General features: G+C 41.3%; 1 protein-coding gene across 5 annotated transcripts in view; it reads right to left on the minus strand.

The window, feature by feature from the left end:
- Positions 1-26,774, minus strand: part of SYNE3 (spectrin repeat containing nuclear envelope family member 3) — an 82,470-nt gene that overhangs the window by 18,021 nt on the left and 37,675 nt on the right. The window contains exons 18-19 of one of the 5 annotated variants that reach the window (XM_054067542.1): positions 14,288-14,504; positions 1,847-11,050 (exon numbers count right to left, since the gene is read on the minus strand). The exons of 2 other annotated variants lie outside the window; for them this stretch is intronic. In XM_054067542.1, the coding sequence (XP_053923517.1) occupies positions 14,307-14,504 (198 nt within the window). In that variant the 3' untranslated portion in view covers positions 1,847-11,050; positions 14,288-14,306. Of the gene's footprint in view, positions 1-1,831; positions 14,505-26,774 lie in introns of those variants that run through there. 2 more of the 5 variants (XM_054067541.1, XM_054067540.1) reach the window with 2 other exon arrangements.

The following is a 26,774-nucleotide window of genomic DNA, read 5'->3' on the forward strand; positions in this document are numbered from 1 at the left end:
TAATGCAAACCAGATGGGAATAATGCCGTTTTTCAAGGCTGCTGGTAACCAACTCCCTTTCATGCTGCTGCAGCAGCGGGACAAGTCAGGCAGCCCATTAGGACAATTTATGAACTGGACATCCACAGAGGGAGTTCTAGCAAGAGGTCCACAGCTCGTACAGAGCAACCCTGATAACATCTGTTAGGGTTATTCATTGAAGAGGATTATATTACAATCCCTCTTAATACCACAAGTGCTACGGTAAAACCGGATGAGCCTTCAGTTTCATTTGCTCCAGCAATATGTGTTTATCAGAGAGTTTTTCTGCAGTTGGATACCGAGTCTGCATTCATGGAATGTCAGAGAATGAAATTTAGAAAGCCTGAAATATTGACCTAGAAAAAAAGTCCTCAGTCCCTTCTTTTAATCTCCTATGGCCATAGCATTCAGCTTCTACTTGCAGCATCAACATACCAACAGCCCTTTTCCACAGAAAGCCACTCCCCATTAGCTCTCCAGGACTGAGGTAGATTTTATTTAAATAGTTCTCACTCACTAACCTTGCTCCATCTTTTATTTAAGACTTTGCTGATGATGTATTTTTCCCCCTTAATTTATCTAAGCGTATAATGAATGCTCACATCCAAAATGACCTCATTATACCAGAGACGACTTGTGTGCAGATGCAATTTAGTGCACAGGGCAGAGAAGAATTCTCTAAATGGAGAGGTTTTAAGCATTCTGCAAAACCCCTGTTGACTGCAAGCCAGATTCTTACTGCCATAAATTGACTTGGATCCAACAGCTTCAATGAAGCTGCACTGATTTACTCCACTTGAGGGTCTTACCCTATTATTTTTATTTATTCAACTTGCCACCTTTTCCTGCTACAATCTTAATAGATACTTCCACCCTCTAGCAGTAGTGTTGCTATCTAAAATGGGTGTTTCTCCAGTAGCATATTACTTAAGAAATTTCTAACTGCCTGGAGTATTTCATTGTCCTCTAAAAGTGTCCATAATAATTCTTAATGACTGTCTCAGCTCCCACTGATCAGCTGTACAGTTGTTTGCAGCCTGAACTCGGTCAACAAACTATTAATTTACCAGAACACTGTGAGCTGTTTCATCTGTTCCTTGGCACTTCTCTCCTCCCTGCTGGATGGCAGTCTTTTCTGGTCTATACACAGTGTCTGGGACAACATCAAGTCCCAGCTTTCTTTCCTGGTTCCAGAAGAAGGGGCCTGGTATACACTAAGAAGCCTACTTTCTGGCTTCATGAAAAATAAACTGCAAGACAAAAAGAAAGAATTGCAAAGGAAAAAAAAATCAGAACAGAAACTTCTTGTGGGCATTGTCTGTAGCCCTTGTGGGACAGTTACAGTCCCACCACCACAGTCTGTACTTTCTACGGCACTGGACTCATTTTATCCCATTCTCTTCTGAGAGGGATTCAAGCTGCTGTTCTGTTCTTGACACAGCTGTTATCAGCCGAAGCGTTCGCGTTTGTACGCTTGAGGGCTTACTGGGAGACAGTCCATGGTCTAAATGCCTGAGAGAAGTCAAAGACTGGATAGAGCTCAGTGATAAAAGCAACGGGCAACTAAGGCCTCAGGTTCACACAAAGAAAATAAATCATAGTGGTTTTGCACTCCTCCAGGAGTAACTGCTTGTGAAGCCCTTTAACATCAGCAATGCTGGCAGATTCTGTCTCATAAAGATACAGGAAAGAAACCAGCAATTACTTGGATGCTAATGAGACTTGTGCATCCACACATACATGCTGCAGTGTCTACTCATTGGAGAAATGAGCAGCAGTTAAATTAATCCACTGTTCACTCAGTGCATGTGATTGGCATTAAGTTAAAATCTGAGGTTTTCAAAAAAATTTCGCCCTTGTTTTAGTGGGTTTGGGATGAAGGATAACCCTATAGAGACAGAGCGTCAGTGGCCAATCCTGTAAGAAAACATACTGAATTATAATATAATATAGTGAATTCACATTCTCTTTGGGTAGGTGGAATTTTATTCAACCAACTGCACAGTCTTATGGAAAAGCTGGCATTTTTTATTAAATAATACAGAACCAGAGTGAAGTCATCAAGCACGAGCTTCTTCCAGTGGTACATGAGCAGAGGAGCAGGCAGCAGCAAATTTTATGCTTGCTTCCCTTGCTCTGGTTGTTTCTAGGTCAGTCCAGATACTCTGAGAGTAAGAAATAAGCACAGCAAAAATGTGAAACCACTCCCCAGAATAATTTAGAAGTCCTTAAAAAGAAATACATATGTGTTTATTTACTGCACTATGACTGCAACATCGAATATAACTTTTTTCATTACAAAAAAGGACACATGCAATAAAATACTCTGATTTTATAATCCGATTCAACAAAGTTCATTGGTAACAGTGGAGAAGGAAAAAACAGTCTAAAGGCTAGGGCTTGGGGTGATGACTTTCCAGTCTCCTTAACTTATTCGCAAACAGCAAAGTCACATCATATTTTATTTGTCTGCAAGGGATAAACTTTCAGAATAATGTGGCCCAATCACAGAAGGTCCCAGCTGCCTGTAACTCCCAGATGAGTCTTGCAGAATCAGATTTTTTTTTTAACTTGAGAAAATATTATGCTTCTGACAAAGTTGAGAAATAGATGGTATTTTCCAGGCAAAGAGCAGAAATCCTTCCGTGTTACACCATGACCAAAGTACACACCAAGGACCTCTGCTTCACAGGTGCACAGAAGCCAAGGCTGTGAGTGACTTTAATTATTGTTCCGAAGAATATAATCAGGCCATTTTCTGCAATATTTCACTGCAGCCTTCTACTATGTTCATTTGCACATAGGGCTTCAATTGATTTAATCTGGCATTCCAGCTATGGAATAAATCCAGAATACACAGGAGTCCACAGTGCAGAAGAGAACACAAAATGTTGTCCTGAAATACTCAAAATATAACCTCTTCCCTAGTTAAAAGGCCCCATTCTTCATTAGCAAAGAGACTTATTCTGTCACTTCTATTCACACATCATAGCCTCTTATTTTTAATATTTCCCCAGAAATTTCACGGGAGTAGTTGTAAAAAAACATCCTAAACAGTACAAATAAACTACAGAATCAGGCCTCAAAATGGCACCATTTCTAGGATAAATTTTGACTTTCAGTTGAGATATTTTGGGAAGTGTCATGTAATACTGTCCAACCTTTCAAAACAACCACCTGATTTCTTTCTGTACATCGGAAGATACAGCTCTAACAATTTAAATAAAAAATAAAGTCAGTCTTTTTATGCAGCTACATTTTTATACAATTTCATAGAGTCAATATACAGAAGCTTACAGCTTTTTGAGATAATTCTAGCAAGTAGGAGGCTATATATGAAAACGAAGAATTTCAAAACTACATGGAAATATGTAAAATAAAATATATATCTCTCTATACCATTTTGCAAGAAAACATATGCAGTTTAGAAAAATATGATTGTTACAGTCTTTCTGAATCAATAATTGTAAAAAGAAAGGATTTAAAAAATAAGTTCAGCTTTTCAAAAAGCCACATTTTCAATAAGAAAATAGACTGGTCCACATTTCCCTGAATAAGCCAGAAAGGTTAAGGAAAGGTCCTTAAGCAAGATGAGGAATCTGACTTAGACTTGATATCAGCTGTGATAACACGCACATGTACAGAGGCAGCTGCTTGGCTCCAGTATTGTTTATCTTAGAAACAAGTCTAATTTATCACAAATGTATTTAAAAATCATAAATAACATGACAAAAGTGGAACTGTTCTCTGCAAGGCAAGTAATTATATTCATACAAGCAAAAAGTGACATCAATCCAGTTAGTTTCTTGTGACAGTTGAAAGGTATTTTATACCCAACTGTTACATTGACCAGCACATGTATAAACACAGATTATTATTACAGACTCCGCTATCAGCTACTATACATAAACAAGAAGAGATGTTCATGCTGTAATTGCTCCTAACATTTTTGTTCTACTTGAACATTAACATCTACAAGAAGCTGAGGTGGAGACCTGAATTCAAGCCAGGATTTCAAATGCAGAATGCACAGGGTTCATGGGAAGGTTTCTGATCATCTCCATTACCAACATTTGGAGGTGGAGAGGAGCTCTGAGAAACTTTAAAACCATTCACAATATGAGTTTCTCTTTTGAACTGCCTTAGGTTTCCTCTGCCCATAGATGAATACTCTAACATTGGACATTCTGGTAAAGTTTAGATCTGCAAATCTCGCATTTGAGCAGATTTGCATTTAGTTTCAGGTTACTTCTAACAGACGGTGGCAAAATGTACCTTAAGATTTGCTGATCATTAAAGTAAAGCAGAGAACTATTTCATTGCAGAAACTTAAATCCAGGCTGTTCTTAATAACTTTTTAATCATAGACTCATAGATTGGTCTGGGTTGGAAGGAACTTAAAGGTCATCCAGTTCCAATCCCACTGCCATGGGGAGGGACACCTCCCACTAGAGCAGGTTGCTCAAAGCCTCTTCCAATCTGGCCTTGAACACCTCGAGGGGTGGGGCATCCATGGCTTCTCTGGGCACCTTGTTCCAGTGCCTCACCACCCTCACAGTAAATTTTTATTAATTCTTTTCAATTCATTCTTTTTATGAATTTAATTCATTTCATTAATGTGAGAGTAAATCCCTTATTTTTCTTGCAATTTTTGTGAAATATATAGGATATTTACTCCCCCTATATGGGAGTCTTAGCGCACTCCTTTAAAATTTCTTCTAGATTGAGAATAAACAAAAGCACAAAAACTGATGGAAGCAAAATCGATTGAGTGTTGGTGAAGGGATCCAAGATTTTTTATAATCCAGCCTTGTTAATTAATTGTGTCTCGATGGCTTTGAGAAGTGAGGACAGGTTCCCTGTAGAAGCACTGTACATTAGATATTTTGCTAGAAAAAAGCCCACTGCTGCTTCTGATCTCCTACCACTTTTCAATGTTGGTGGAGTATTACATCTTACAAAAGGCTGTGACAGAAAAAAGCAACACCATGTTATTGCTCATGCAATTGCTTCACAGTGGTCCAGTACACCCAGGTAAATAAATGAGAAGAAAGTATATTGCTGGAAAGGAAGCTCTAAGGCTGGACAAGTGGAGTGTGCCCTCCTGGAATCACATAACCTCAACTGGCACAAATTAAAAGGAAAAAAAAAACAAAGAAAGAATGACATTGATCAAAAAGGACTACATCTGCTGCAACAAAAATGACCACCGGGGTCTTGGAGCAAGACAGTAGTGCTTCTTTTGCCTTCTAGCCAAGCATGTGTACAAAATGAAGGCTGGTGTTTGAGGACAGATACACAGTTAGTGCATGCAGTATCCAAATATCTCCAAGAAATAGCCAGTGCTCAAGCTGTGACTCCCACAGTCCGATCTGGGAAGGTGATGGGAAAATCATCTTGTGTGCTTTTTGCCTTAAGAGTCTGAAGCCCTAACTCAAAGCATATTAAAGCTCATTAAAACACATACCTCTAAACTCTTCCAGCTTCCTTTAAGACAACATTTCTTTTAAAAGCTGCAGTTGGAAGTTACATTGAAGTGGAATGTCACCTTTCTTTAAGTAGAACAATAATTGCACTCCCCATTACATTGCATATATACACACACACATATATTTCATGGCAATGGAAAGTACTGTACAGAGGCATTCATTCATATCTGTAGTGAAACCAGGTCTGTGGTGTTCTCTTGACAAAAGAAATAATTTGATTTTGAAGGTGGGAGTCACTTCAGGAAAAATAACAGCTCCTACTTCTGAATTCCAGCTGGAGGCCTACTGGCAAAGTGCTGGTGAGGGCGGGTGGCACAGCAGCTTGCCTTCAGCTTCTAGCCTCTCCAAATTCATCTCTCCCTTCTAATGGACAGCTTTTGATGGAGCAAAAGGAGCTAAAATAAATGGTTTGCTAGAGGGCTTGATAAATGAGTTGTGAAATCAGTTTAAAAGTGACCAATTTCCTTTCCTTTCTTTTTGTTTTCCCAGCTAAAAAAAGGGGGGGGGCAATCCTGGCTTATTAGGGTATATAACAGTGACATTCAAACACTCCCAGCAGCTCAAGGGCACACACCCTGGAGTACACAAACCTGGGTCCAGCAGCACATGGGAGCGCTTACACATGCAGAGACAACGTGAGGATAACAGAGCTGAAACTGAAAACACTGGTCCTCCTCGCTATTAACAGGCAATTTTCTGCATTCAGTAATTGGATTATCCATCAAAACCTGCTTAAGAGAAGAAGAGTAAAGGGTCTGGGCAGGCTATGAACAAAGCATTGCTCATAATTTTTAATAATTGTTAGTTTAAGCAACACAGTTACACTCCCATCTGCGGATATCAATATTAAAGTCAGTCCCTGATGCAATAAGCAAGGCAGATGAGGGCAGGACATGGCCAGGAGACTTGGAAGAGATGTCTGGCAAGGACCGGAGTCCTCTTAGAGAGTGATGAAGGCTGTTTTGGCACAGGGGGCAGCAGAAACAGGCAGAGTATCTGCAGGAGGAACTATAATGGGGAAAAAGATACTGAATTTCAATATATTGAAACAGGACCAGATTTTTTTCTCTGCATATGGAGGATGAACTGGCACTGGAAACAGTTAAGAGAAAGGTGACAGGAATGATCAAGGGTGCGGAAAAGCTAAAACATGAAAAAAAAGCAGAGAAGACTGGGATCATTTACTATAGGAAGGAGACAAAGTCGAGTCTCCCCTACCCTGATAAAAGAAGGAAAGACAAAGAATGGTCTGGAAAAGGTAGCACTAGTCTTTCTGCTTCCTTGGATTCAACACACAGGGACCAAAGAAGAAAAAATGAAATAAACCCTCAAACAAAAATTTTCTGATTTAAAATCAGTTCAGGAGAATACCTTTTTTCACAACTTGTAGGGACAATGTAGAACTAACTGCTGTGAAGCCAGAAAGTCGCTAGCCTTCAGTAAGGCACTGAACAGGATCACCCCTCAAATCCAGAAAACTAAGGCAACATCTGGCATTTTACTTGCATAGGAGCAGAAACCCTCCTACCAGTTGTATAATGAATATGTGATTCGTATAGAACTGAACAGAGACCTTCATGTCAGCCTCTCTATCTACAATAGCATTTCCTGCATCTTTCCCTGGAGCATCAGCACCTACCACCTACCATTAATCTGCCACTGAGGGGGTTGATTTAACAGTTAATTTTGTATTTAATGAAAAGGGAAAAAAAAAAAAAACCACTCCCAAGGCTCAGATCTCAGCTAGAGCGAATCACCCTGAGAGGAGCCTCCTTCCACAGTCAGGGATGTGAAATTGCACATTGCTGATGGCCACTGTCAAAATTATGTCTGGCAGAGGAAGATGACAACCCCTTGTTCCTGTGTTGTTCTCATTATGCCAAACCCGCATACTCATCTCTTGCATCAAGATAGCAGACTGCCTTTTGAAGACCCAGTGTTTCCTGCTCCTTTCACTGGGGTGTTTCACACACAGTTTATTAGGAGGAAGGTGTATACCTCACAGGTACGATGAGCTAAATCTGGCACTTGCTGGAGTAGGTTAGGTAATGGAGGTACCATCTAGGCTACTTCTTGAATTGGTATATTCCTGATATATATTGCTTTTCTTTCCAGATGTACTGATATCTCTATGATAGATACAAATTCATATTTTAAACTGGATAGTCAAGAACTAATAAAAAAAATCTTCTGCATGACAGATCATCCCATCCTGCTTTATATAATTATTTTTTTTAACGCTGCATTCAAGAGTTTTGGGGTTTTCTGTTTTGTTTTACCATTAAGGAAATACAAAATGAACCCACAACTCTTAAACATACATGTGCAAGTCAAACAGCCTTGTGGCTAAAACCTTCCACAGCTACCCAAAAACTACAACTAATCTATTTACAACCCAGTATAACCAATAGATAATTATGTTTAAATATGGCAAAGAATAATATTGGTTTCTGATTGGATCGTGATGTCTGTACCAACAGCATTATCTTTAGTATTTTAATAAACTGGTTTCTAGGAGTTGCCAACTGTGGACAGGTAGATTAATGCAATAAACTTGCAGTGGCTCAGAGTGGGTCAATGATCTGAGAACTGCAAAGAATATACTTGACAGCCCCCAGCAACTCTGGAAGAAGCTGGATTAATTCATTGGGCAAAGGTGTTTTCAGCCGAAGAATGGCAATTGATACTGTCCAATTGATAGTAAAGTCTCCAAAACGAGTCCTTACAGCCAGCTGGTTACATAATCTACAACCTGAGAGACACCTATGATGCCTGGCAAAGATATACTTATTGTGGTGTTTATACAAGGATTTCTTGAAAGACAAAATGATTTCTCCAGTTTACTAGGGTGGCTAATTTAATTTCAGTCTGTAATCCTCAGCTATTACAACAAGTTTTGTTTGCTCTAGGAATCTCTGCCACACAGCGGTTTTATTTCTTCTGGAGAAAAGAATAAAATGTACTGTCTTGTTGACACAAGTTACAAGAATTCCTGTGTATGAACTCACTCTTCAAATCTGTTTTGTGCTAATGAGTTGTGTTTGCAGACACATCAAAGTAAAACATTTTCTATTTAATACTGAAAGTATCAGACAGACCAAACTCCTGAGCAACTGAAGAGAAGATACTACTTCTTTTGACAGGCAGAGATTACTATCTGCTGGTCTAGTGATGGCCATTTTTTGGAGACATTTCATCCCTTCGAGTTCTTCAAGTACCTCAACGAAAAGGATTAAGGACAAGCAGAAATCATGATTGCTTTGGCGATTCTGCGCTAACAGAGGAATAAAATATTTTTAATGTGTGTGCATAGAACTGAACATGTTCTTCATGCAGAAATATCTGGAGAGGGCATATATAAATAATATTTAATACAATCTAAATTGCTAGCTGGAATCAGAGAAAGAGCTATTAAGAGGCATGTGGCACAAAAGCAACTTTCTACCTCATTGTATTGCAGTCATGGAAAATTCTGTTGAAAGCATCTGGCTACAAAATCAATTACAATTTATAAACTAGGGTTACTTTCACTCCAAAGGCTTCATTTGAAGTATGCCTTTGGGGCTATCTAGAATTCTTACTTTAATGCACAGCCACTGGAGTGCAGGATTTTGCCTTCAGCAGTGAAGGGTCTTTAATGTGGTCAATCAAATACTGAATTCAATAGTGCAGGCAAAAGAGCTTGGAGAGATGTATGAGAGCCCTGCTCTGTGAACAGGCTGGGTATGTACATGCAGTATAGGCTACGTGGTCTGAGACAGATGCACAATTTACCAGCTCAAACATATTCAATCTGCTTTATAGGCTTTTAGCACTGCCTGGAAGTGGTTGGATTTGGATTAAAGTAGTGGAAGTCCTCAGTTGTTGATTCTTATCTGTTATGTGAATCCTAGTTTTTTGGCAAAAGATGTCTCAATGCAGCAACTCCAATCCAAAGCTGTACGGATGTCAGAGATGTATGAGCTGGAGATGCTATAGGCACAAAAGTAAGGGTGTAATCCCTAAATCATATATAAGCAAAGATTTAGGCATGAAGAACAGCGCTCAAGATTTTAAGGACTGATTTGTAAATGGTATGATTTAGTTTCTGATTTAAGGAATCATAGAATCATAGAATAGTGAGGGTTGGAAGGGAACTTAAAAATCATCTAGTTCCAATCTCCTGCCGTAGGCAGGAACTTCCCACTATGTCAGGCTGCCCAAGGCCCCATCCAACCTGGCCTTGAACACCTCCAGGGATGGGGCATCCACAACCTCCTTGGGCAACCCGTTCCGGTACCTCACCACCCTCACAGCGAAGAAATTCTTCCTAATGTCCAGTCTAAATCTGCCCCTCTCCAGTTTATACCCATTCCTCCTGGTCCTATCCCCACAAGCCTTTATGAACAGCCCCTCTCCAGCTTTCCTGTAGGCCCCCTTCAGGTACTGGAAGGTCGCTATAAGATCTCATCTGAGCCTTCTCTTCTCCAGGCTGAACAAGCTCAACTCTTTCAGCCTGTCCTTGTAGGGAAGGTGCTCCAGCCCTCTGATCATCTTTGTAGCCCTTCTCTGGACCTATTCCAACAGCTCCATATCCTTCTTACGTTGAGGATTCCAGAACTGGACACAGTATTCCAGATGAGGTCTCACAAGAGAGAAATAGAGAGTAAGAATCACTTCCCTTGACCTTCTGGCCACGCTTCTTTTGATGCAGCCCAGGATACAGTTGGCCTTCTGGGCTGCAAGCGCACATTGCCGGCTCATGTCAAGCTTCTCATCGACCAGCACCCACAAGTCCTTCTCTGCAGGGCTGCTCTCAAGCACGTCATCCCCCATCGTGTACTGAAAACAGAGATTGCTCCGACTCAAGTGTAGGACCTTGCACTTGGCCTTGTTGAACCTCATGAGGTTCTCGCAGGCCCACTTTTCCAGTCTGTTCAGGTCCCTCTGGATGACATCCCGTCCTTCCGGTGTGGCAACTACACCACTCAGCTTGGTGTCATCTGCAAACTTGCTGAGGGTGCACTCGCTCTCGCTGTCAATATCATTGATAAAGATATTGAACAGCACCGGTCCCAGTACGGACACCTGAGGGACACCACTTGTCATGGATCTCCATCTGGACTTTGAGCCATTGACCACTACTCTCTGAATACGACCATCCAACCAGTTTCTCATCCACCTTACCATCCACCCAACAAATTCATATCTCTCCAATTTAGAAAGAAGGATGTTGTGAGGGATCATGTCAAAGGCTTTACAGAAGTCCAGGTAGATCACATCCGCCAGTTTACCCATGTCCACTGCTGCAGTTACCCCATCATAGAAAGCCACTAAGTTGGTCACACAGGATTCGCCCCCGGTGAAGCCACGCTGGCTGACATTAATCACTTCCCTGTCCCTGTCCTCCATGTGCCTTAGCATAGCTTCTAGGAGGATCTGTTCCATGATCTGAGCTTTGTTCAGTTTCCTGGAGCTTGAATTGGGCAGTTTGTTTTCATTATTCCAACTACTGGCTTGATTAATATTTACACATACTTTCAGGGATCAGTCTCACAAACCTTTCAGAAGAAAAACAAGAGAATACAAAAGAAAGTAAATTTTGGATTTACATTTCATGCTTACTTCTATGATAGTTTAAAGAATCTTTCTTTCTTAGAAAAATCTCACATCTGCATTAGACAGGTGAGGTCAATGACATTATGGGAGACTAAAATTCCTTTGAGTGAAATGAACATCAAAGCCCTGTGCTTTGGATAGTTTCCCATTGCAAAGAAGTATAAAGATTCATCACTTGTGTGAGATATTTAGATTACTTAAGTTAATGAGAATGGATTTGTGGAGATTTAAAGCAAAAAATCCCAAGATTACAGACAGAGGACTTACAGAATAAATTGAAGGCAAACCCAGCAGCAAATGTGTGTTTCTAATTTAGTGGGGTTTTTAAATCTGCCACAACACTGAAAAATCAAGGGGATGATGCAGTTGTTCTGTTATGGTCTTCTGTGTAGAATTTTTAGCTCAATACTCCCACAGTGTCGAATGCATTTGTGAACCCATAAAAATCATCCAGATGAGAAACCAGGGCAGAAAGAAATCTGATGTGAGATTTTGTGCTTTCATAGAAAAAAACTTCTCTACCTCCCTACTGCTTTTCTCTTGTGGCTATATTATTCCTCATTATTTTTACTTTCTCACTGGCATTTTACTTTCATCACCTGAATGGCTCAGCAAAACTCAGAGAAGTGCAATGTAACTATGTCACAGAAAGGTGCATGCAGAAGTACACATACACGCGATCACATACAGAAGGGTTTGTTACTGTCCCTCGTTCCCCACACCTCTTTTCTATTGGAGCCTCTAATTTGAAATGCAGATGTGTGTGCAGCCACCGGGTTCTTCCCTCAGGGCTGGCAGCAGTTTTTAGAGGAGCATTGCAGGAATGTGCATGACTCTTTGAAAGCTGATCAGGACAGAGAAGGAGGTACATCCCCTGCCACGAGAAAGAACCATTGCAAAGAAAGAATTCATTTGCCCCATTCTCTGACGAATTATAGCTCTCCTCCATCTGGCTCCTTCATGAAAGAAATCACAGGCCTTCCTTTCCTTCCTCTTTAGATGTGAATATCTTATCGCACAGCATACATCCTGTCTCCTTACCGTTCTGCTTTCAGCCCCCCTCTGCCTGCTCTTTAGAACTCTTTTGCTACCCTCCGACAGTCAGGTTTTAATCCACTAATCCACATCAGTTCAGCTCCTTCTCGCTCTCCTCTTGCACTTCACCTCAATACCTTCACCACCCCTGCTCCTCCTACTCCGATTTCCACACTCCTTTTCATTTTTAACACAAATCTGACATTTTTATCCAACTCTAGCAAAACCAGTGTAGTCTGAAGCACTATTAGGAACACAGCGACAGAGTCCTTCTGGTGGAAGAGTCTCCTCAGAATATTGGTAGATACCCTGTTACTTGCCCCATTTTTAAGCTTGCTGAAGTAAAGCTGTTTAATACGCAATAGTACTAATACTGCAGTAGGGAGAGTGAACTAAAAAAATTCAGATTTTTCTTCTATAGAGCCTGTGTTCTTGCCCTCTGTGTTCGTTGTGACTTCTTTTCTTAAGCTTTATAAACTGTTGGCACTTTTCTATCTTTAGCTAGTCATCTTTCATATCTGCCCATTCTCCCTCATTCTGTGCCTATAATGATCTCCTTGCTGCTATGCCTCCCTATTTTACCCAAGTTTGCTTCTTTAGCAAAACTTTCATGGTTTTGTTAAAGAAGTATGACTTCCTTTGTCAGTTTCTCAGATGCTAAATAATTTATTTGTACAGCAGATTTAATATTATTTTGGAACTTATTTGGAAAACAATACTGAATACACCATACTGGTATTCAGAAGATAAGTTCCTCCCACAAAAAAGCCAGGATGGAAAATTAATTATTTCTTGGGTTAGACTTTTTTTTTTTTATCTTTACTACTGTGGCTAAAAACATGGAACAATAAGAGATAGCTTTCAGAAATGTCACTAAATTTTAGAAATTAGCTTTTATCTCAGGAGTCAATTAGGTAAAACACCACTAAGAATGGTTTCATCACAGTAAAGTGAGAATTGTTCTTAAATTAAAAGGCAATGTTAAAACATACATTCAAAAATTTGATAAATCAGGCATAAGGTTAGGTAAATAAATGAGAAGTCATCAGTTTAAACTACATAGAAATCTAGGCTTGACTGTCTCTGATACAATTAGTTTACATCAGTTTAACAAACCATTAATATAGAAACATCCTAGGAAGGAATCTTATTTCCAAGGTGGTATTATCAAAGTACTTCCAAATTCTGCTTCACCAACACTGAGCCAGGCTGCATCCCACTGCTCAGGCTTTATGATCCATTGCCAAATGCCTCTTTATAAAGTGAAAAAACAAATCAACCCCCCCAAAAACCCCACTGCTTTTTTAAAGATAAGTCCACTGACACAAAGATTTGTTCAGCACTCATAAGTTTGTTCATAAAATTATGACCTTATTTTAAAAGTCTCCTGCTATTGAGATATTATAAAAAATTTCTCTTCTCCCAGCTTTCTTCCTACTGTATTCTCTCCTGATTCAGGTGGGCTTGAGAATACAGTAATTGGAAAAGAAATCTGATAAGTGAGAACAAGTAGAGGCCCACTTCCACTCTTATTGAAGTCAGTGGAAATATTTCTATTACCTTCTGCAATCTCTGCATCCAGATACTGGAAAAAAACCAAACAAAACAGCTCAAGAGTTCAAATAGAATCATCCAAATTTTCTTTGAGCTGAATGCCAACCACTGTATTCAAATGTTATTCTTCTCTACCTGCACTTTGGTGCACGCCCACATCCTCTCATACTTGCTCTGACTCCAGTCATAAATGACAAGATTATCTGATTTTAAAAATTACCCCCCAAAACCTACAACAAAACCAGCATTCAGTATTTCTTGCTGAAAGATGGTAGAAACAGAAATATTGGAGGATTATCCTTAAACAGCAGATGAATGGATGTTAGTTTGACCACAACAGGCATTTTTCATATATATATACATATATATGTACATGTACATACATACACAATCTCTATATATACATTATAAATATAATAACAAAATATTGTAAAAATATTAATTTTGCTCAAATACTTGATTAAAGTGAACTAATCTTACGCTGCATTTATGTAACCTATCCAGTTGATATGATGGCCTTGTTAGATGCCCTATAAACTACAATGCTTGCAGTTTTTAAAAACCAAAGACCCTTTATTTCTTAGAGTCACCTTGTGCCACTCCAAGAGGTTAGATTGGAGGCTGGCCCTTGTATCTCAGCATCAGCTTAAAAGACCGAGCAAAGTTGTTGGCCAGGTGGCAGCTGTGGGTCCCATCTGTGAGGGGCAGGAGGAAGGCCAGAAGCAGAAGGAACAAGAGGAGTAGTTGCAATGGTAGTGCTACCCAGCAGACTCGATGTAGGAATGAGCACACGCCTCCAGAGTGCTTCTGAAAGATACAAACCAAAGAGCAACTCAGAAAAATAATAACCTAGGAAGGTACATTTCAATTACATCAAACTGCCTAGGGGCAGAACAACCCCTGTTGTCTTTGCCCTAGGATCTGGACTGGTGCGTGCTTAAACTATTTCTTTTAGGAGAATATTTCACTCTCTTAAACTGCTGAAAACTATTATTTTCAGGCAAACTTTCTAGCAGAAAAAAACAATTGCCTCCAAGTCCATTTTCCAATTACAAAGTAGTAATTACAAATGCTCACACCAAAGCTGCCAACTGGTCTCCTCACAGTCAGCATGCAGCATATAAGTTAGTAACTCTCCTGCCAGTAAAATGAGAGTGCTGATGCCTGGAAGTAAGGACCCAGCCTTCTGCTCTCTGTCTGCAGAAAGGAGCTTCATTTGCAGCTCATTCAGCTCACAGTCATCTCCCCAGGACCTTTGGATCCTGACTTTGGGGTCCACGAGGCTGCAAGCCAGAAAAAAGGCCCTTCAGTGCAGCTTGCTTCAACAGCTCTTATACTTCACCATGCACAGCTTAAACGTTGATGTGAAAGAATGAGAGAAAACGTAACACTGACAATGAAGAGGATATTAAAGTCACGTTTGTCGCTGAGCAGTCACAGAAGGGACATATGCAAAAATCACATTGCATTTTTCTTCGAGCTTGTGCAAATCTAAAGTAGCTCAGTTAGCCTCATGAATTTAATATTGATTAGCACAAACAGGAGAGAGCGTATTTGGGGCTCCAGAATTCAGGAAAGACTTACTAGGAAGTGAGATTTCCACCGGGAGGATCCCTGGCTAATTCCTGCCAATGAACTGAACTACGTGTGTTTCACAAAAAAACACTCAAACCACCTATCTGCAAGGGAGATCTGAATAAAAGTGCTCAACAATCAATTAAGCTATGAAATACAGATTTATACCCAGAATGCCACAGCATTAGGCACCAACCTACATCACAAATATCAACGTAGAACATCCACTGAAGTAGGACCCAAGCTTTCCACAAGAAGAAGTTGACTTGGGTTCAAGCCGCAGGTGATGTCAGTGCTGCAGCAAAATCAGGGCTTATGGCCTCCTCTGGATGCTTGATCAAACCGGCTCTGCCTTTAACCCACTAGAGCACTATCATGACTGGTTCATGGGAAACACCAACAAAGAAGATAAGGAGCAGAATGGTGGTAGAGGAAAGTAATTACGAATTTGCTATTTTTTAAGGGTCTCTTCCACTGCTTTCTAAATTTCTTGGTCTCTTGTAGCATAATATAAATGCTTACAGAATTAATTATGAAGGCAAACATACAGCTGCCTTTACAGATCACAAGACAGTTGTGTTGTGAAATCCTTCAGTTGTAGAAGGTGTTCTTCCATTTAGCCAAATGCCTGATGAGATTTAATTATTATGACAGTCAGATGTGGAGGCAGCAAAGCAACAGCTGTTTGTGCTACCAACCATTTCTGGCCCGCAGTATCTGAGTTGCAACTAGCTTGCAGAGGTCAGTGAAAACTTGGGTCCTTGGACACTAGAACTGTCAGTAGGTAGCGGGCAATGAGTAAATGTCAGGCTGTAAGTAGGACGCTGACTTTAAGCACCCTTGGACAACTTTCCTAGGTACAGCTAGCATTTACCCTCCAAATCCAAGTTTTACCAACCTGGTTGTGTCACCGGACTCATCTGTTCCTACTGTGACTTATTCTCAAACATAAGCCAAAATACCAGGTGTAAATAGCTGTACTAATGGGATTTTCTCCGCCCTAGTCCTGGAACTCACACCTGTTATCCTTCTCCCATGGATTTCATTAGGCTATGGGCTGAACAAAACCTGCAGGACTTCTGTGTTTACAGTTAGTGCTAAAACCACTATACATAAGGCACCAGGCACAACTTCTGGTCATAGCTTTCTGGGTTTGGCTCTATAATTCCATGAAACAGCCATTCCTTGGTATAATCACTATAAACCAATGGACTATCACTGATGGCTTCTGTTTTCATTGACCATTTCTCATTCTTACTTCCCCATAGCATAGATAATATGCAGCAACAGGACAGACATATTTATTACAGTTTCCCATCTGTAAGAAAAAAGGTCTTTTCCAGGCTCCAAAAGCCATGGACAAGTTTGTTTGTAGGTATTAACAGGTGTAGTTCTGTTGGTGGAAGATCAGACTAGAGTTACCTCTGCCTTGGCACAATTCAATCCACTCACTTTCTTGTATCACTAAGATATAATGACTTAATGCTGATATTATTAAAGGGTAGGATCCTGTGACTGACTTCTCAACCATTCGTTATGGCTGTAAGCATCAAAAATGTTCTCACAAACTCAAAGTAGGAATTAGAAGCCCATCTCTCACTGACATTCAGTTGTGAGAATGAGGGCTACCAGTCTTCCTTGCAGCATCTAAAACTTCTCCTCTACAGCTGTCAATCCTTTAGCTTTGGTTTTGAAAGCTACTTCAATCTGAAACTTTTCTTCTATTGCCAGAACAGCTGAAACACTTGTCTTCCCAGTTAACTCCTTCTGCCTATGAACTGGTGAGAAATACTGGGCTTTTCAGTTGTGCCTCATCTCTGTTCCTGCCATAGCTGAGGGAGCAGGTGCCTTATGGTCACTCCGGTTTGTCTTTGCCTTCGTATGATGATTACACTGCCAATCAGTCACTCATATTTTCCCTACCCCAATTTTTTTACCTATCCAGAATTTTATTCACAGCATGTTGCTGACTCCGCCCTGATCTCTGAGGCAAAGATGATTAATGCAACTTTAAGAAACAGGATGATTGAAATGATCTTTGTTAAGTGCCTTGTTTTTAGATCTGCTGGAGGGAGCTGTAAAATAGTATTGCTTTTCAAAGCTCATCCTCCAGAAACAATTAATGTGAAATGGCCTTATTAACAAGCTATTTTTTGCTCTCCTTGGAGCTTTCTGCAGAGTAAGATACTCAGGCTAACCACAGCAGATCCTAGCATTATAAAAATCTGGGGGGGAATATTTGCCTGGGGGTAGAACTTCAGAGAAGTAGAAAAGTTTTGTCTTTATCTGCTGCTTCTCTCCCACCTGCTTGCTGGGTTTATAGGCATTTGTGTTTGATGAACTTGTGTCTTTGCTGCCCAGTTTTTCTGTTTTGTCTCATCACACAGCAAGGTCAGAATCCTTTATTTCTGACTCCATTTGTTGCCATGGGAATGACTTTGCTGTCACAAACATGGTATTATAATGGCTCTGCGGGACTGAAGATGCAGCATACAAGAGCTGTGAGGGTTTGGTGCTTTCAGCAAATTTTTCATGATAAGTCCTTAATATACAAGGGCCCCAACCTACACACACTGAAATCCATTGGAGATTTACCATTAACTTCAGCATCTGCAGCAAGATTATGCACAAAGATAACTAAATAAAGTCAGGATTTGGAACTACTTATTCATGGAGTTCAACAGATACTCTCAGAAAGAGATTCACTACTTACATGTCCCCAAGTTCTGGTGTTCTTGTGCACATGAATCCTACATTAATTCTTTTTCTTTACACTTGCTGGAACAATTTGTGATATGATTTATTTTTTTTTCTTGGTGGTAGTACTACTGAAGGTGCTATACTGTAAGGATAAAAAATTTTGAAGGAGACATAGTAACCTTTAACAAGAGAGATGATACAGTTGGAAAATCAGGGAAAGTTTGGGGCACTGATTCCCCCTGCGAGTGTGATGCAAGCAGCACTTCAATTTTACTAATACTAAGGTAAAGTATTTTTTTAGGTCTATGCTGTGAGAGAGATGCTTTCAGGCTGTGATGACCTGAGACTATGGCACCAACAGGGAATTCAGGAGGCCAAGGTTCAAACCTCTGGTCTGCTGGGCTCAGAGTGGTCAGGGCTGTATGAGTCTACTTGAAGTCAGGCCCACACTCCCAAACATTTAGCACATTACTCTGGGTTACAAAAGCACAGTCTGACATAGTTTCACCTTTGCAAAAGACAGTTCGAACATTTCATTTCTATATGAGATCAAAGTTGAGAACCACAACCTTTGCTGTGCATTGGAATTCCCCTTACCCAATCACTCCAGCTACTGGCATCAGTACAGCTACTACCCAGCACCCACAGTGCCTGCAGTGTGTGTGTCAGATCGAGGCTCCAAAAAATATTCTGAAACCAAATCTTCCTCTGAGGAAATCTGGCAAAGCTCCAGCAAAGTCAACAGAACTTTAATTTCCACCATCTTAGGAAAACAGCTGGAATACCTGGGTATTGAGCCAAGTACCATAGACATTTTTGAAACACAAATGGAAAAGGAATAGGTTGACATTTAAAAAGAAAATATACTTTTAAAGTTCACCATCAAGGATAAATGTCCTCTCCCTTTTCCCTCAAAATACCAGGACAAGCAAGGATTGTCAAGGGGTAGACGGCTGTGTTTTGTGTAACGCTAAATCCATGCTTGTTATCAAATGAACTGCATTGGCTGTGAACATTCACGTTTGTACTTGATTCATGTTGGGGTTCTTAAATGACAAGCATCGGTTTAGATCTAGCGAGTCCTCAGCACTTAAATCTGTTTGCAGTTAATAACTCCTTACCAAATGCACCATGAAAAATCACTTGGATGGGAAACAGCAGAAAAGAACTTTAGAACTTGCTACATAACATTCCTATGTAAGTTGCTTAAGTGTTTTGCTAAAAATCAGTGTTCTCCCTGGTTCACTATTGACCACATTCCAGGATATATGAAAACACACAGTTAATCTAGCTATTTGAGAGAAAAGAGGAATACAGCATCTTACACAATGTTTATTAGTGGGTTGTTGCTGCTGCTTGTATGTCACCAGCATGCCTGACAAAAATCTTGCCCGCCCCACTGAATCAGTGATCCAGCAGAGAAAGAACATAGAGTCAGGATTCATTCCTTTTACATTAGAGCATTTCACTGAGACACTATCCCGGGAAATGCACTGCTGTTTGAAAACTCCTGCTCTCCCACGGATAAAGGCACCAACGCCCTAGTGTTCTACAGACACTGCACAGACACAGACACCGTGTGCAGCTGTGCTGCTTCATGTCAGTGCTGTGCCCAGCCCAAATATCCTATGTTCTACAGCAGTAGGTGCAGACATGTAGGTACTAAGGCAAGCATAAACAATTTCTCCTTAATATTCTCAACCTCCAAATGCTTTCAGCTCAGGCAGTTTCCTGGACCTGATGCAGCTTGTCCATCTAGCTGACAGTGAACCTTTCTCCCAGATATTTGTCCAGTTTTGCCTTGAACCTACACAAACTTTAAAAGTCCTCAATGTCCTTTAGCAACAAGTCCCACAGGTCACCCATCTGGCAAGAAGAAATCCCTTGTGTTAGCTTTGAACTTGGCTTCTAGTTCTTTCTTGTGGAAAAGATGGGGGCTGGCCAGCTACACACTGCACCACATGTGGTTTTGTAAACCCCTGAGTTAAATGCTGAGACAGGATGAATTCAGGCCTACCTCTACAATCGGCAGATCACAACATAATGGATTTGAACTATAGTAATAGATAGAGAGGATGTACATCTTAATAGAAAGAATAGATAGGCCTTGGAAAGGATCACTGACATAGGTATGAATTCTACCACTTCATTATTCCTCTGAGAATAAGCAGAGCTGCCAGGAAGGCTGCAGTAACAGCTTACTGTGCATCACTTTCATTCTAAATAGGAACATGCCATCATCAAGCACCATCTGGTTTTTTTTTTGGTAAAGCAGTTGCCTTATCAGTTATATTTTGCTTCTGAGAGGCCCTGAGTTTCTGACACTTGAGATCCCACTGGGTACTAATTCAGTTGCCACTCAGAAGCAGGTTATTGCCAACAAGAAGAGATCAGTCACAGGGAGAGCACAGGCTGCTCTCTCAAACCAAAGCAAATTGGGTTTTCACCTCAATGCAAGACAGTTTGGAGCTAGGCTGCTTATCAGTTCTCAGCTCAGAGCCATGAGCACCTCTCTCTAAGATAAGCAACGTTGCAAATCACAGCTTTTCTTTTCAAGAGGGAAGTAATTTGGGGAGTTGAATATCACTGTAGCTGTAGAATTGAGTGTCCAACATGCTCTGGGGCAAAACTGTGGCTCATCTCCACAGAGCACAGCAGGAACTAAAAGTTGAATACTGTGGATCAGAGGTTAGGTGGCCTCTGCAAAAGGACAGTGAGCTACTGGCTTCAGAACTGTACTTTCCTAAATGCAAACATTGCCCAGCAGTCCTGTGCTTATCACTCTCCATCTCATCAAGAGCTACCATAACAAATGTGCTGAAGGGAGGTTAACTGAGGTCACATAAGAAATTTTAGCTCTGGCATTTTCGATCTTCAGATTCCTTGGCTTTGCAGCCTTCATATTCCTTTCAATTCTAAAGAGTGTAAGTGTATGTACATAAACAAGTGAGTATACGGGCAAATCACAGGCTTTGTTTTCTCCCTTAGGAGAGATTCTACAGTACTTCAACATGGCTGGATGATAAGCTAGAATCTTTGGTGAAGGCTTTATTCAGAAGAAACAGAAAACAAGAAAAAGCTAGCAGTTTGTATTTGAGGTTTCAGCAGCCACATATGGCAAATATTTCAGAATTTCTGCTGCAAAGTCACTTAGATCTAAGTACTGTGCCATATGCTACTGGGACACAAATGGATTTATAAAGATTAGCTTCTGTGTGCATATATAACGTGACACGCTTTTAGGAGAAGCATGCCACAGGACAAGGGCCACAACCTGATCTGTCAAAGTAGCATTCTATAATTCTCCAGGCCCGCGCAAGCAGAATTACCTGGTTTATTCTTATCTTCAGCACATAAGCAATGGAAACTTTCTTTTTATCTGGGAAGTTTTTGACATGATAAAAGTTAGGAAGCACTGTGGAAGATCAGGAAAGTGGTAGATAGGATGGGTTGCTAAAAATATCTTAGTTCTACATTACAAGAATATGGAATATCACACTTCCAGTGAGGTAATTTTGAAGGACATTTTCATATTCAATAGCAGCCACTGAGTTAATTTATCTTCTTATGTATCACAAGTGAAGTATTTGCAAACGGTTCAGAACCAGTTTCTGAGGTTTTTAAACCAGTTGTACTAGTTTTGGCGGGGCTAGAGTTAATTTTCTTCAGACTAGCTTGTGTGGGACTAAGTTTCGGATCTGTGATAAGAACAGTGTTGATAACACTGTTTTCCTTGGTTTCCTTGGATTTCATTTCTTTCTTTTACCTATTAACTTGCCTTTATTTCAGTCTCCAAGTTTTCCCCCTTTTACCCTTCCAATTCTCTCCCCCATCCTACTGTGGCAAGAGTGAGTGAGCGGCTGTGAGGTGCTGAGCTGTTCATTGAATTCAAGTGAATTCAATTAAAAACACAGGAACACTCCACTAGTTTTAAATACACCCAATTTATCCCAATAAATATATTTTTTATCTAAGAGTAATACTGTACTGCTTTTAGAAGGAGAATTATTGGCAGCTAGTAACTGAATGACTTTTCAGTCAGTGTATCTGAAATTTAGCAGAAGACATCAGCGTTTTACATTTATTCAAGAAGGCAGAGACGCAAAACTTCTCCCAATTTCCAACTTCTACTCAGCCTTGCAATTTGAAATAAATTAATTAAATTGGGCATAGAAAGAATAAAAACTGAACTAAAACCAACATGTTCTGGAGCCTGCAGAAGCAGCTACTGGCATCAAGAGCTGGTTTATCACGTCAACAAGGTATGTTTCCAGCTGCTTTACCACTGACTTCTCAGTAAAGATTAAATTTTTCTTAAACTTCATCAGTCACCACATGTAATTTGAGTATTATTTGCATTTTATTTAAATAATTTTAAAAAGTGGTGGCTTACTTTGAAAGAACAATACATATGCCATCTGAGGTATTGTTCACAAAAATTTTCTTACCATGCTTTTTACAGTAGTATAAAAAGCATTTTTTAAGTATATACTGGTGTGAAGAGCAACTTCTTTACTTGCATTTGTTATGCGTTGGACATTGTCTGAGTGCAGGGTTGCCTGTACCTGAGGGGCTTTTCTCTGGTTCCCAATTAACAATAAGAGGGGAAGCACAGGAGGAGGCACCGCATCCCCCACACTTGCAGTAGGGTCCCTGCCCTGGGTGGCTGCCACAGAGTGGGGCAGAAGGTGCAGCAGCAGAGGCTGCTCCACCCTAGCAGAGTGTGCGTACCCAAAGGATTGGCACAGAGGTTATTGTGGCAAGGTTCTGTGGAACTGCTGGTGACCCTGGAACCAATTCCAGAACTTTCCTGAAGGAGCTTCTGTGCATGCCCTGATGAGAACTTTCACAGCAAGAACGCCCCTCGCATGTCAATGGGGCACAGACCTGCCCTATGAATGCTGCATGCGCCCAGGCCCCGTGGAACTGGCCTGAAGCACCGCTGCTGCTTGGCTGGCCTAGGGAAATGCTACCAGACCATGTGTTCCTGAGGAGCTGCTGCTGGATGGACCACGTTTACCTGAGGAACTGATATGCCCAACTGAACACAGCATTCCCCTAATACTTCTTTCTCTCTCCTTCTCTGACTTATCATACCTTCTTTTTCCTTGGCACTACAGATTATCGGATTAAATCAGAGTCATGTTGTAGTTTGTTTAGTGACCTTGCTTGTATTCAAGGTATCAAATTGGGATCTGAACAGATTGGGATCTGTTTTTGCAGCTCTGAGAAGCTGTAACTCGGAGTGTACCCGAGTATCTGGTTTCCGATTTTTGGCTGTGATCAGGATAAATCATAGAATCATAGAATGGTTTGGGTTGGAAGGGACTTTAAAGATCATCTAATTCCAACCCCCCTGCCATGGACAGGGATACCTCCCACTGACCAGGCTGCTCAAGGCCCCATCCAACCTGGCCTGGAACACCTCCAGGGATGGGGCAGCCACAGCTTCTCTGGGCAACCTGTGCCAGTGCCTCACCACTGTCACAGTGAAGAAATTCCTCCTTATGTCTAGTCTAAATGTTCCCCTCTCCAGTTTATAGCTATTGCCCCTAGTCCTTCACCACAAACCTTTGTAAACAGCCCCTCCCCAGCTTTCCTGTAGCCCCTTCAGGTACTGGAAGGTCGCTATAAGGTCTACTCGGAGCCTTCTCTTCTCCAGGCTGAACAAGCCCAACTCTCTCAGCCTGTCCTCGTGTGGGAGGTGCTCCTGCCCTCTGATCACCTGGATTTACCCTGGGAGATTTGTTGGTCTCCGATTTGCTGCACAGATAACAAAAGAACCCTTTTTACACTCCCTTTTTGACTGTGCAGGTCGGGGTGGGCCTTGACACTACTGGTTTCAGCAGCAGGGTTTAACAACTGGACATTGGTTTCATTCTGCTATTGGTGAACAAATTTCTCTCATGCTACCTATTAGTTAAGACATAAAATAATATCTGCTGGGAAAATAATTTTACGACATCTCCTTGCTGAAAATTTGCAAATACTTCACATAGGCTGCGAAAGAATTCATCTTTTCAACAAAGAAAGCAGGGGGCATCAACTACGTATCTAGCTAATACCATGTTAAGAGAAACTAAGAACCAGGTGTCAGTTCCATCTTACACCAGCACTACCTTAAACAAAGAACACTGGCAAGGCACAGCAGTGGCAGAACCAGATAAAAGACAAAGAGTGTCTGTTTTCTAGCATTTGGGAAAACTGTAATATAGATTGGTAAACAACATGAAACCTACAGAAATAAGAGCAGCCAGGCACAGTCTCACAGGTGTAGTAATGTGAAGGGAAGCTTGTAGGCCCATTGGAGAAGGAAGGGGCTGATGCTGTCCGGCACGGCATGCTTGACAGTAGGTTACAGTTAGGAAGAGGCACACAGGATTTTTCAGCTTTTTACTTTGTTTGCCCAAGTTTCATTTCTGAGCAAACATAACTACTGAGGGAATAAGTTTAGCTGCTAATTTTGAATAGCATTTCTTCTTGTGTTTGGGCCATGCTATATATGCTAAAGCAGGTAGGCGAAGTGTTGGAAAAAACACGGAGAGATACTCTCTACATCTATAAAAGAGATGTAGAAAAGTGAGAGAAAGATACCTTTTAATGAGGTTTTTCCATTTTTTTTAAGAATGTAATTGTACAGAGGATTTCAAGCGGCTAACACTCAGCAGGACTTCAGGAAAACAAATAGGCCATATACTTTCAATAGAGAGGCACCACGAACATAGGCATGTACACACGATGCTGTTCATTTCTGTAATGTGACTTTCTGCCATGAGGAATTCCTGTCATATCCGCACTTGGGCAGATGACATTACTGTAAGAGCACATTACTGTTTTCTTTCTGGCGAGCTGTGGCAGCTCTTGCTTTGCAGTTTCACAAATGACTGCATTAATTTGATTGACTCCAGATCAATGGTGTTTCTAAATAAGATTAAATTACACATTCCTTCTGTCTTTGTGTTACAGCAGATTACTCTTTGCAGAATCTCAAAGGAAGCAATTAGCTGACCACTGATGTAATGAATCCTAATTATTTTGTTTGTACAAACAATAAAGCCAGAGTCATTTGTTTAGCAAGGAACTGTAATTACTCTGAACACTTGAGAAAATAAGTCAAACAGCACTACCTAGACCTGTAAATAATGAGCCTTTGACTCCCTATTTATGTAAAGAATGCTCATGGAATTCTTTCAGTAGTTGGGAAACAACCTTTGAAAGTAACATTTATCAAGTTATTATCAAGTGTTTGCTTGATTATGTCTTTGGGTGTGCGAGGTGCCTTGCAGAAATATCCATCTACGTTGCCCTGTCACTGGCACCTGCTAAAAAATCACTGCAGTCAGTGCAATTTCCTGCAAATGCTTTTTGTTAATCAACAGGAAGTCACTTACTCTGCAGTCATTAGCCAGTACTATTCCTAAGGGCACCAGCAGCTAGTGACATGTCCTCTGCAAAGGATGAATAATCAGAAAAAAAGCATGTTAATAATGTTAATATACATACAACAGGCTCTAATTCTGCCCAGCATTAGGCCATACAGGCTAGAAATTGAATAAAACCAGAAGGCAATTGGATGAGACTGGCTGCAGTAGTCTCGCCCTTCTCCAGGTTGATCTGCTGCTGCTGCAAAATATTCACAGTTCTAACAGGAGAGACAAGAATAGTCACTGGGGGCCTCCTGCTGCACAAGGCAGAGATCAGTCCAAAACTACCTGAAATCACAGAATCACAGAATCGCTAGGTTGGAAAAGACCCCCAGGATCATCGAGTCCAACCATTCCTATCGTGCCCCTGAGCATCTCATCCACCTGTCTTTTAAATACCTCCAGGGATGGTGACTCCACCACCTCCCTGGGCAGCCTATTCCAGTGCCCAATGACCCTTTCCGTGAAAATTTTTTTTCTGATTTCCAGCCTGAACCTCTCCTGGCACAGCTTGAGGCCATTCCCCCTTGTCCTGTCCCCTGTCACTTGGAAGAAAAGACCAGCGCCCTCCTCTCCACAACCTCCTTTCAGGCAGTTGTAGAGAGCAATAAGGTCTCCCCTCAGCCTCCTCTTCTCCAGGCTAAACAACCCCAGCTCTCTCAGTTGCTCCTCGTAAGACTTGTTCTCCAGCCCCCTCACCAGCTTCGCTGCACTTCTCTGGACACGCTCCAGAGCCTCAACGTCCTTTTTGTGTGAGAGTCCCAGAACTGAACACAGTATTTGAGGTGTGGTCTCATCAGTGCTGAGTACAGGGGTAGAATAACCTCCCTGGTCCTGCTGGTCACGCTGTTTCTGATCCAAGCCAAGATGCCAGTGGCTTTCTTGGCCACCTGAGCACACTGCTGGCTCATGTTCAGACAGCTGTCAACCCAGACCCCCAGGTCCTCCTCCTCTAGGCAGCTTTCTAGCCACTCTTCCCCCAGTCTGTAGCACTGCATAGGGTAGCTGTGCCCTAAATGCAGGACTCGGCATTGGGCCTTGTTAAACCTCATGCCATTGGTCTCGGCCCAGCAGTCCAGTCTTCAGATCCCTTTGAAGAGCCTCCCTACAATTCAGCAGATCGACACTTCCACTCAGCTTAGTGTTGTCCGCAAACTTACTTATGGTGCATTCGATCCCCTCATCCAGGTCATTGATAAAGACACTGAATAGGGCTGGACCCAGCACGGAGCCCTGAGGGCACCAGTTGTGACTGGCCTCCAGCTGGAGTTAACTCCATTTACCACCACTCTTTGGGCCCGGCCATCCAACCAGTTTTCCACCTAGGAGAGTGTGCGCCTGTCCAGGCCAGAGGCAGTTTCCTAAGCAGAATGCTGTG

This window comes from Cuculus canorus, chromosome 5 (genome assembly GCF_017976375.1).
Source record: "Cuculus canorus isolate bCucCan1 chromosome 5, bCucCan1.pri, whole genome shotgun sequence".
Taxonomy (NCBI): Eukaryota; Metazoa; Chordata; class Aves; order Cuculiformes; family Cuculidae; genus Cuculus; species Cuculus canorus.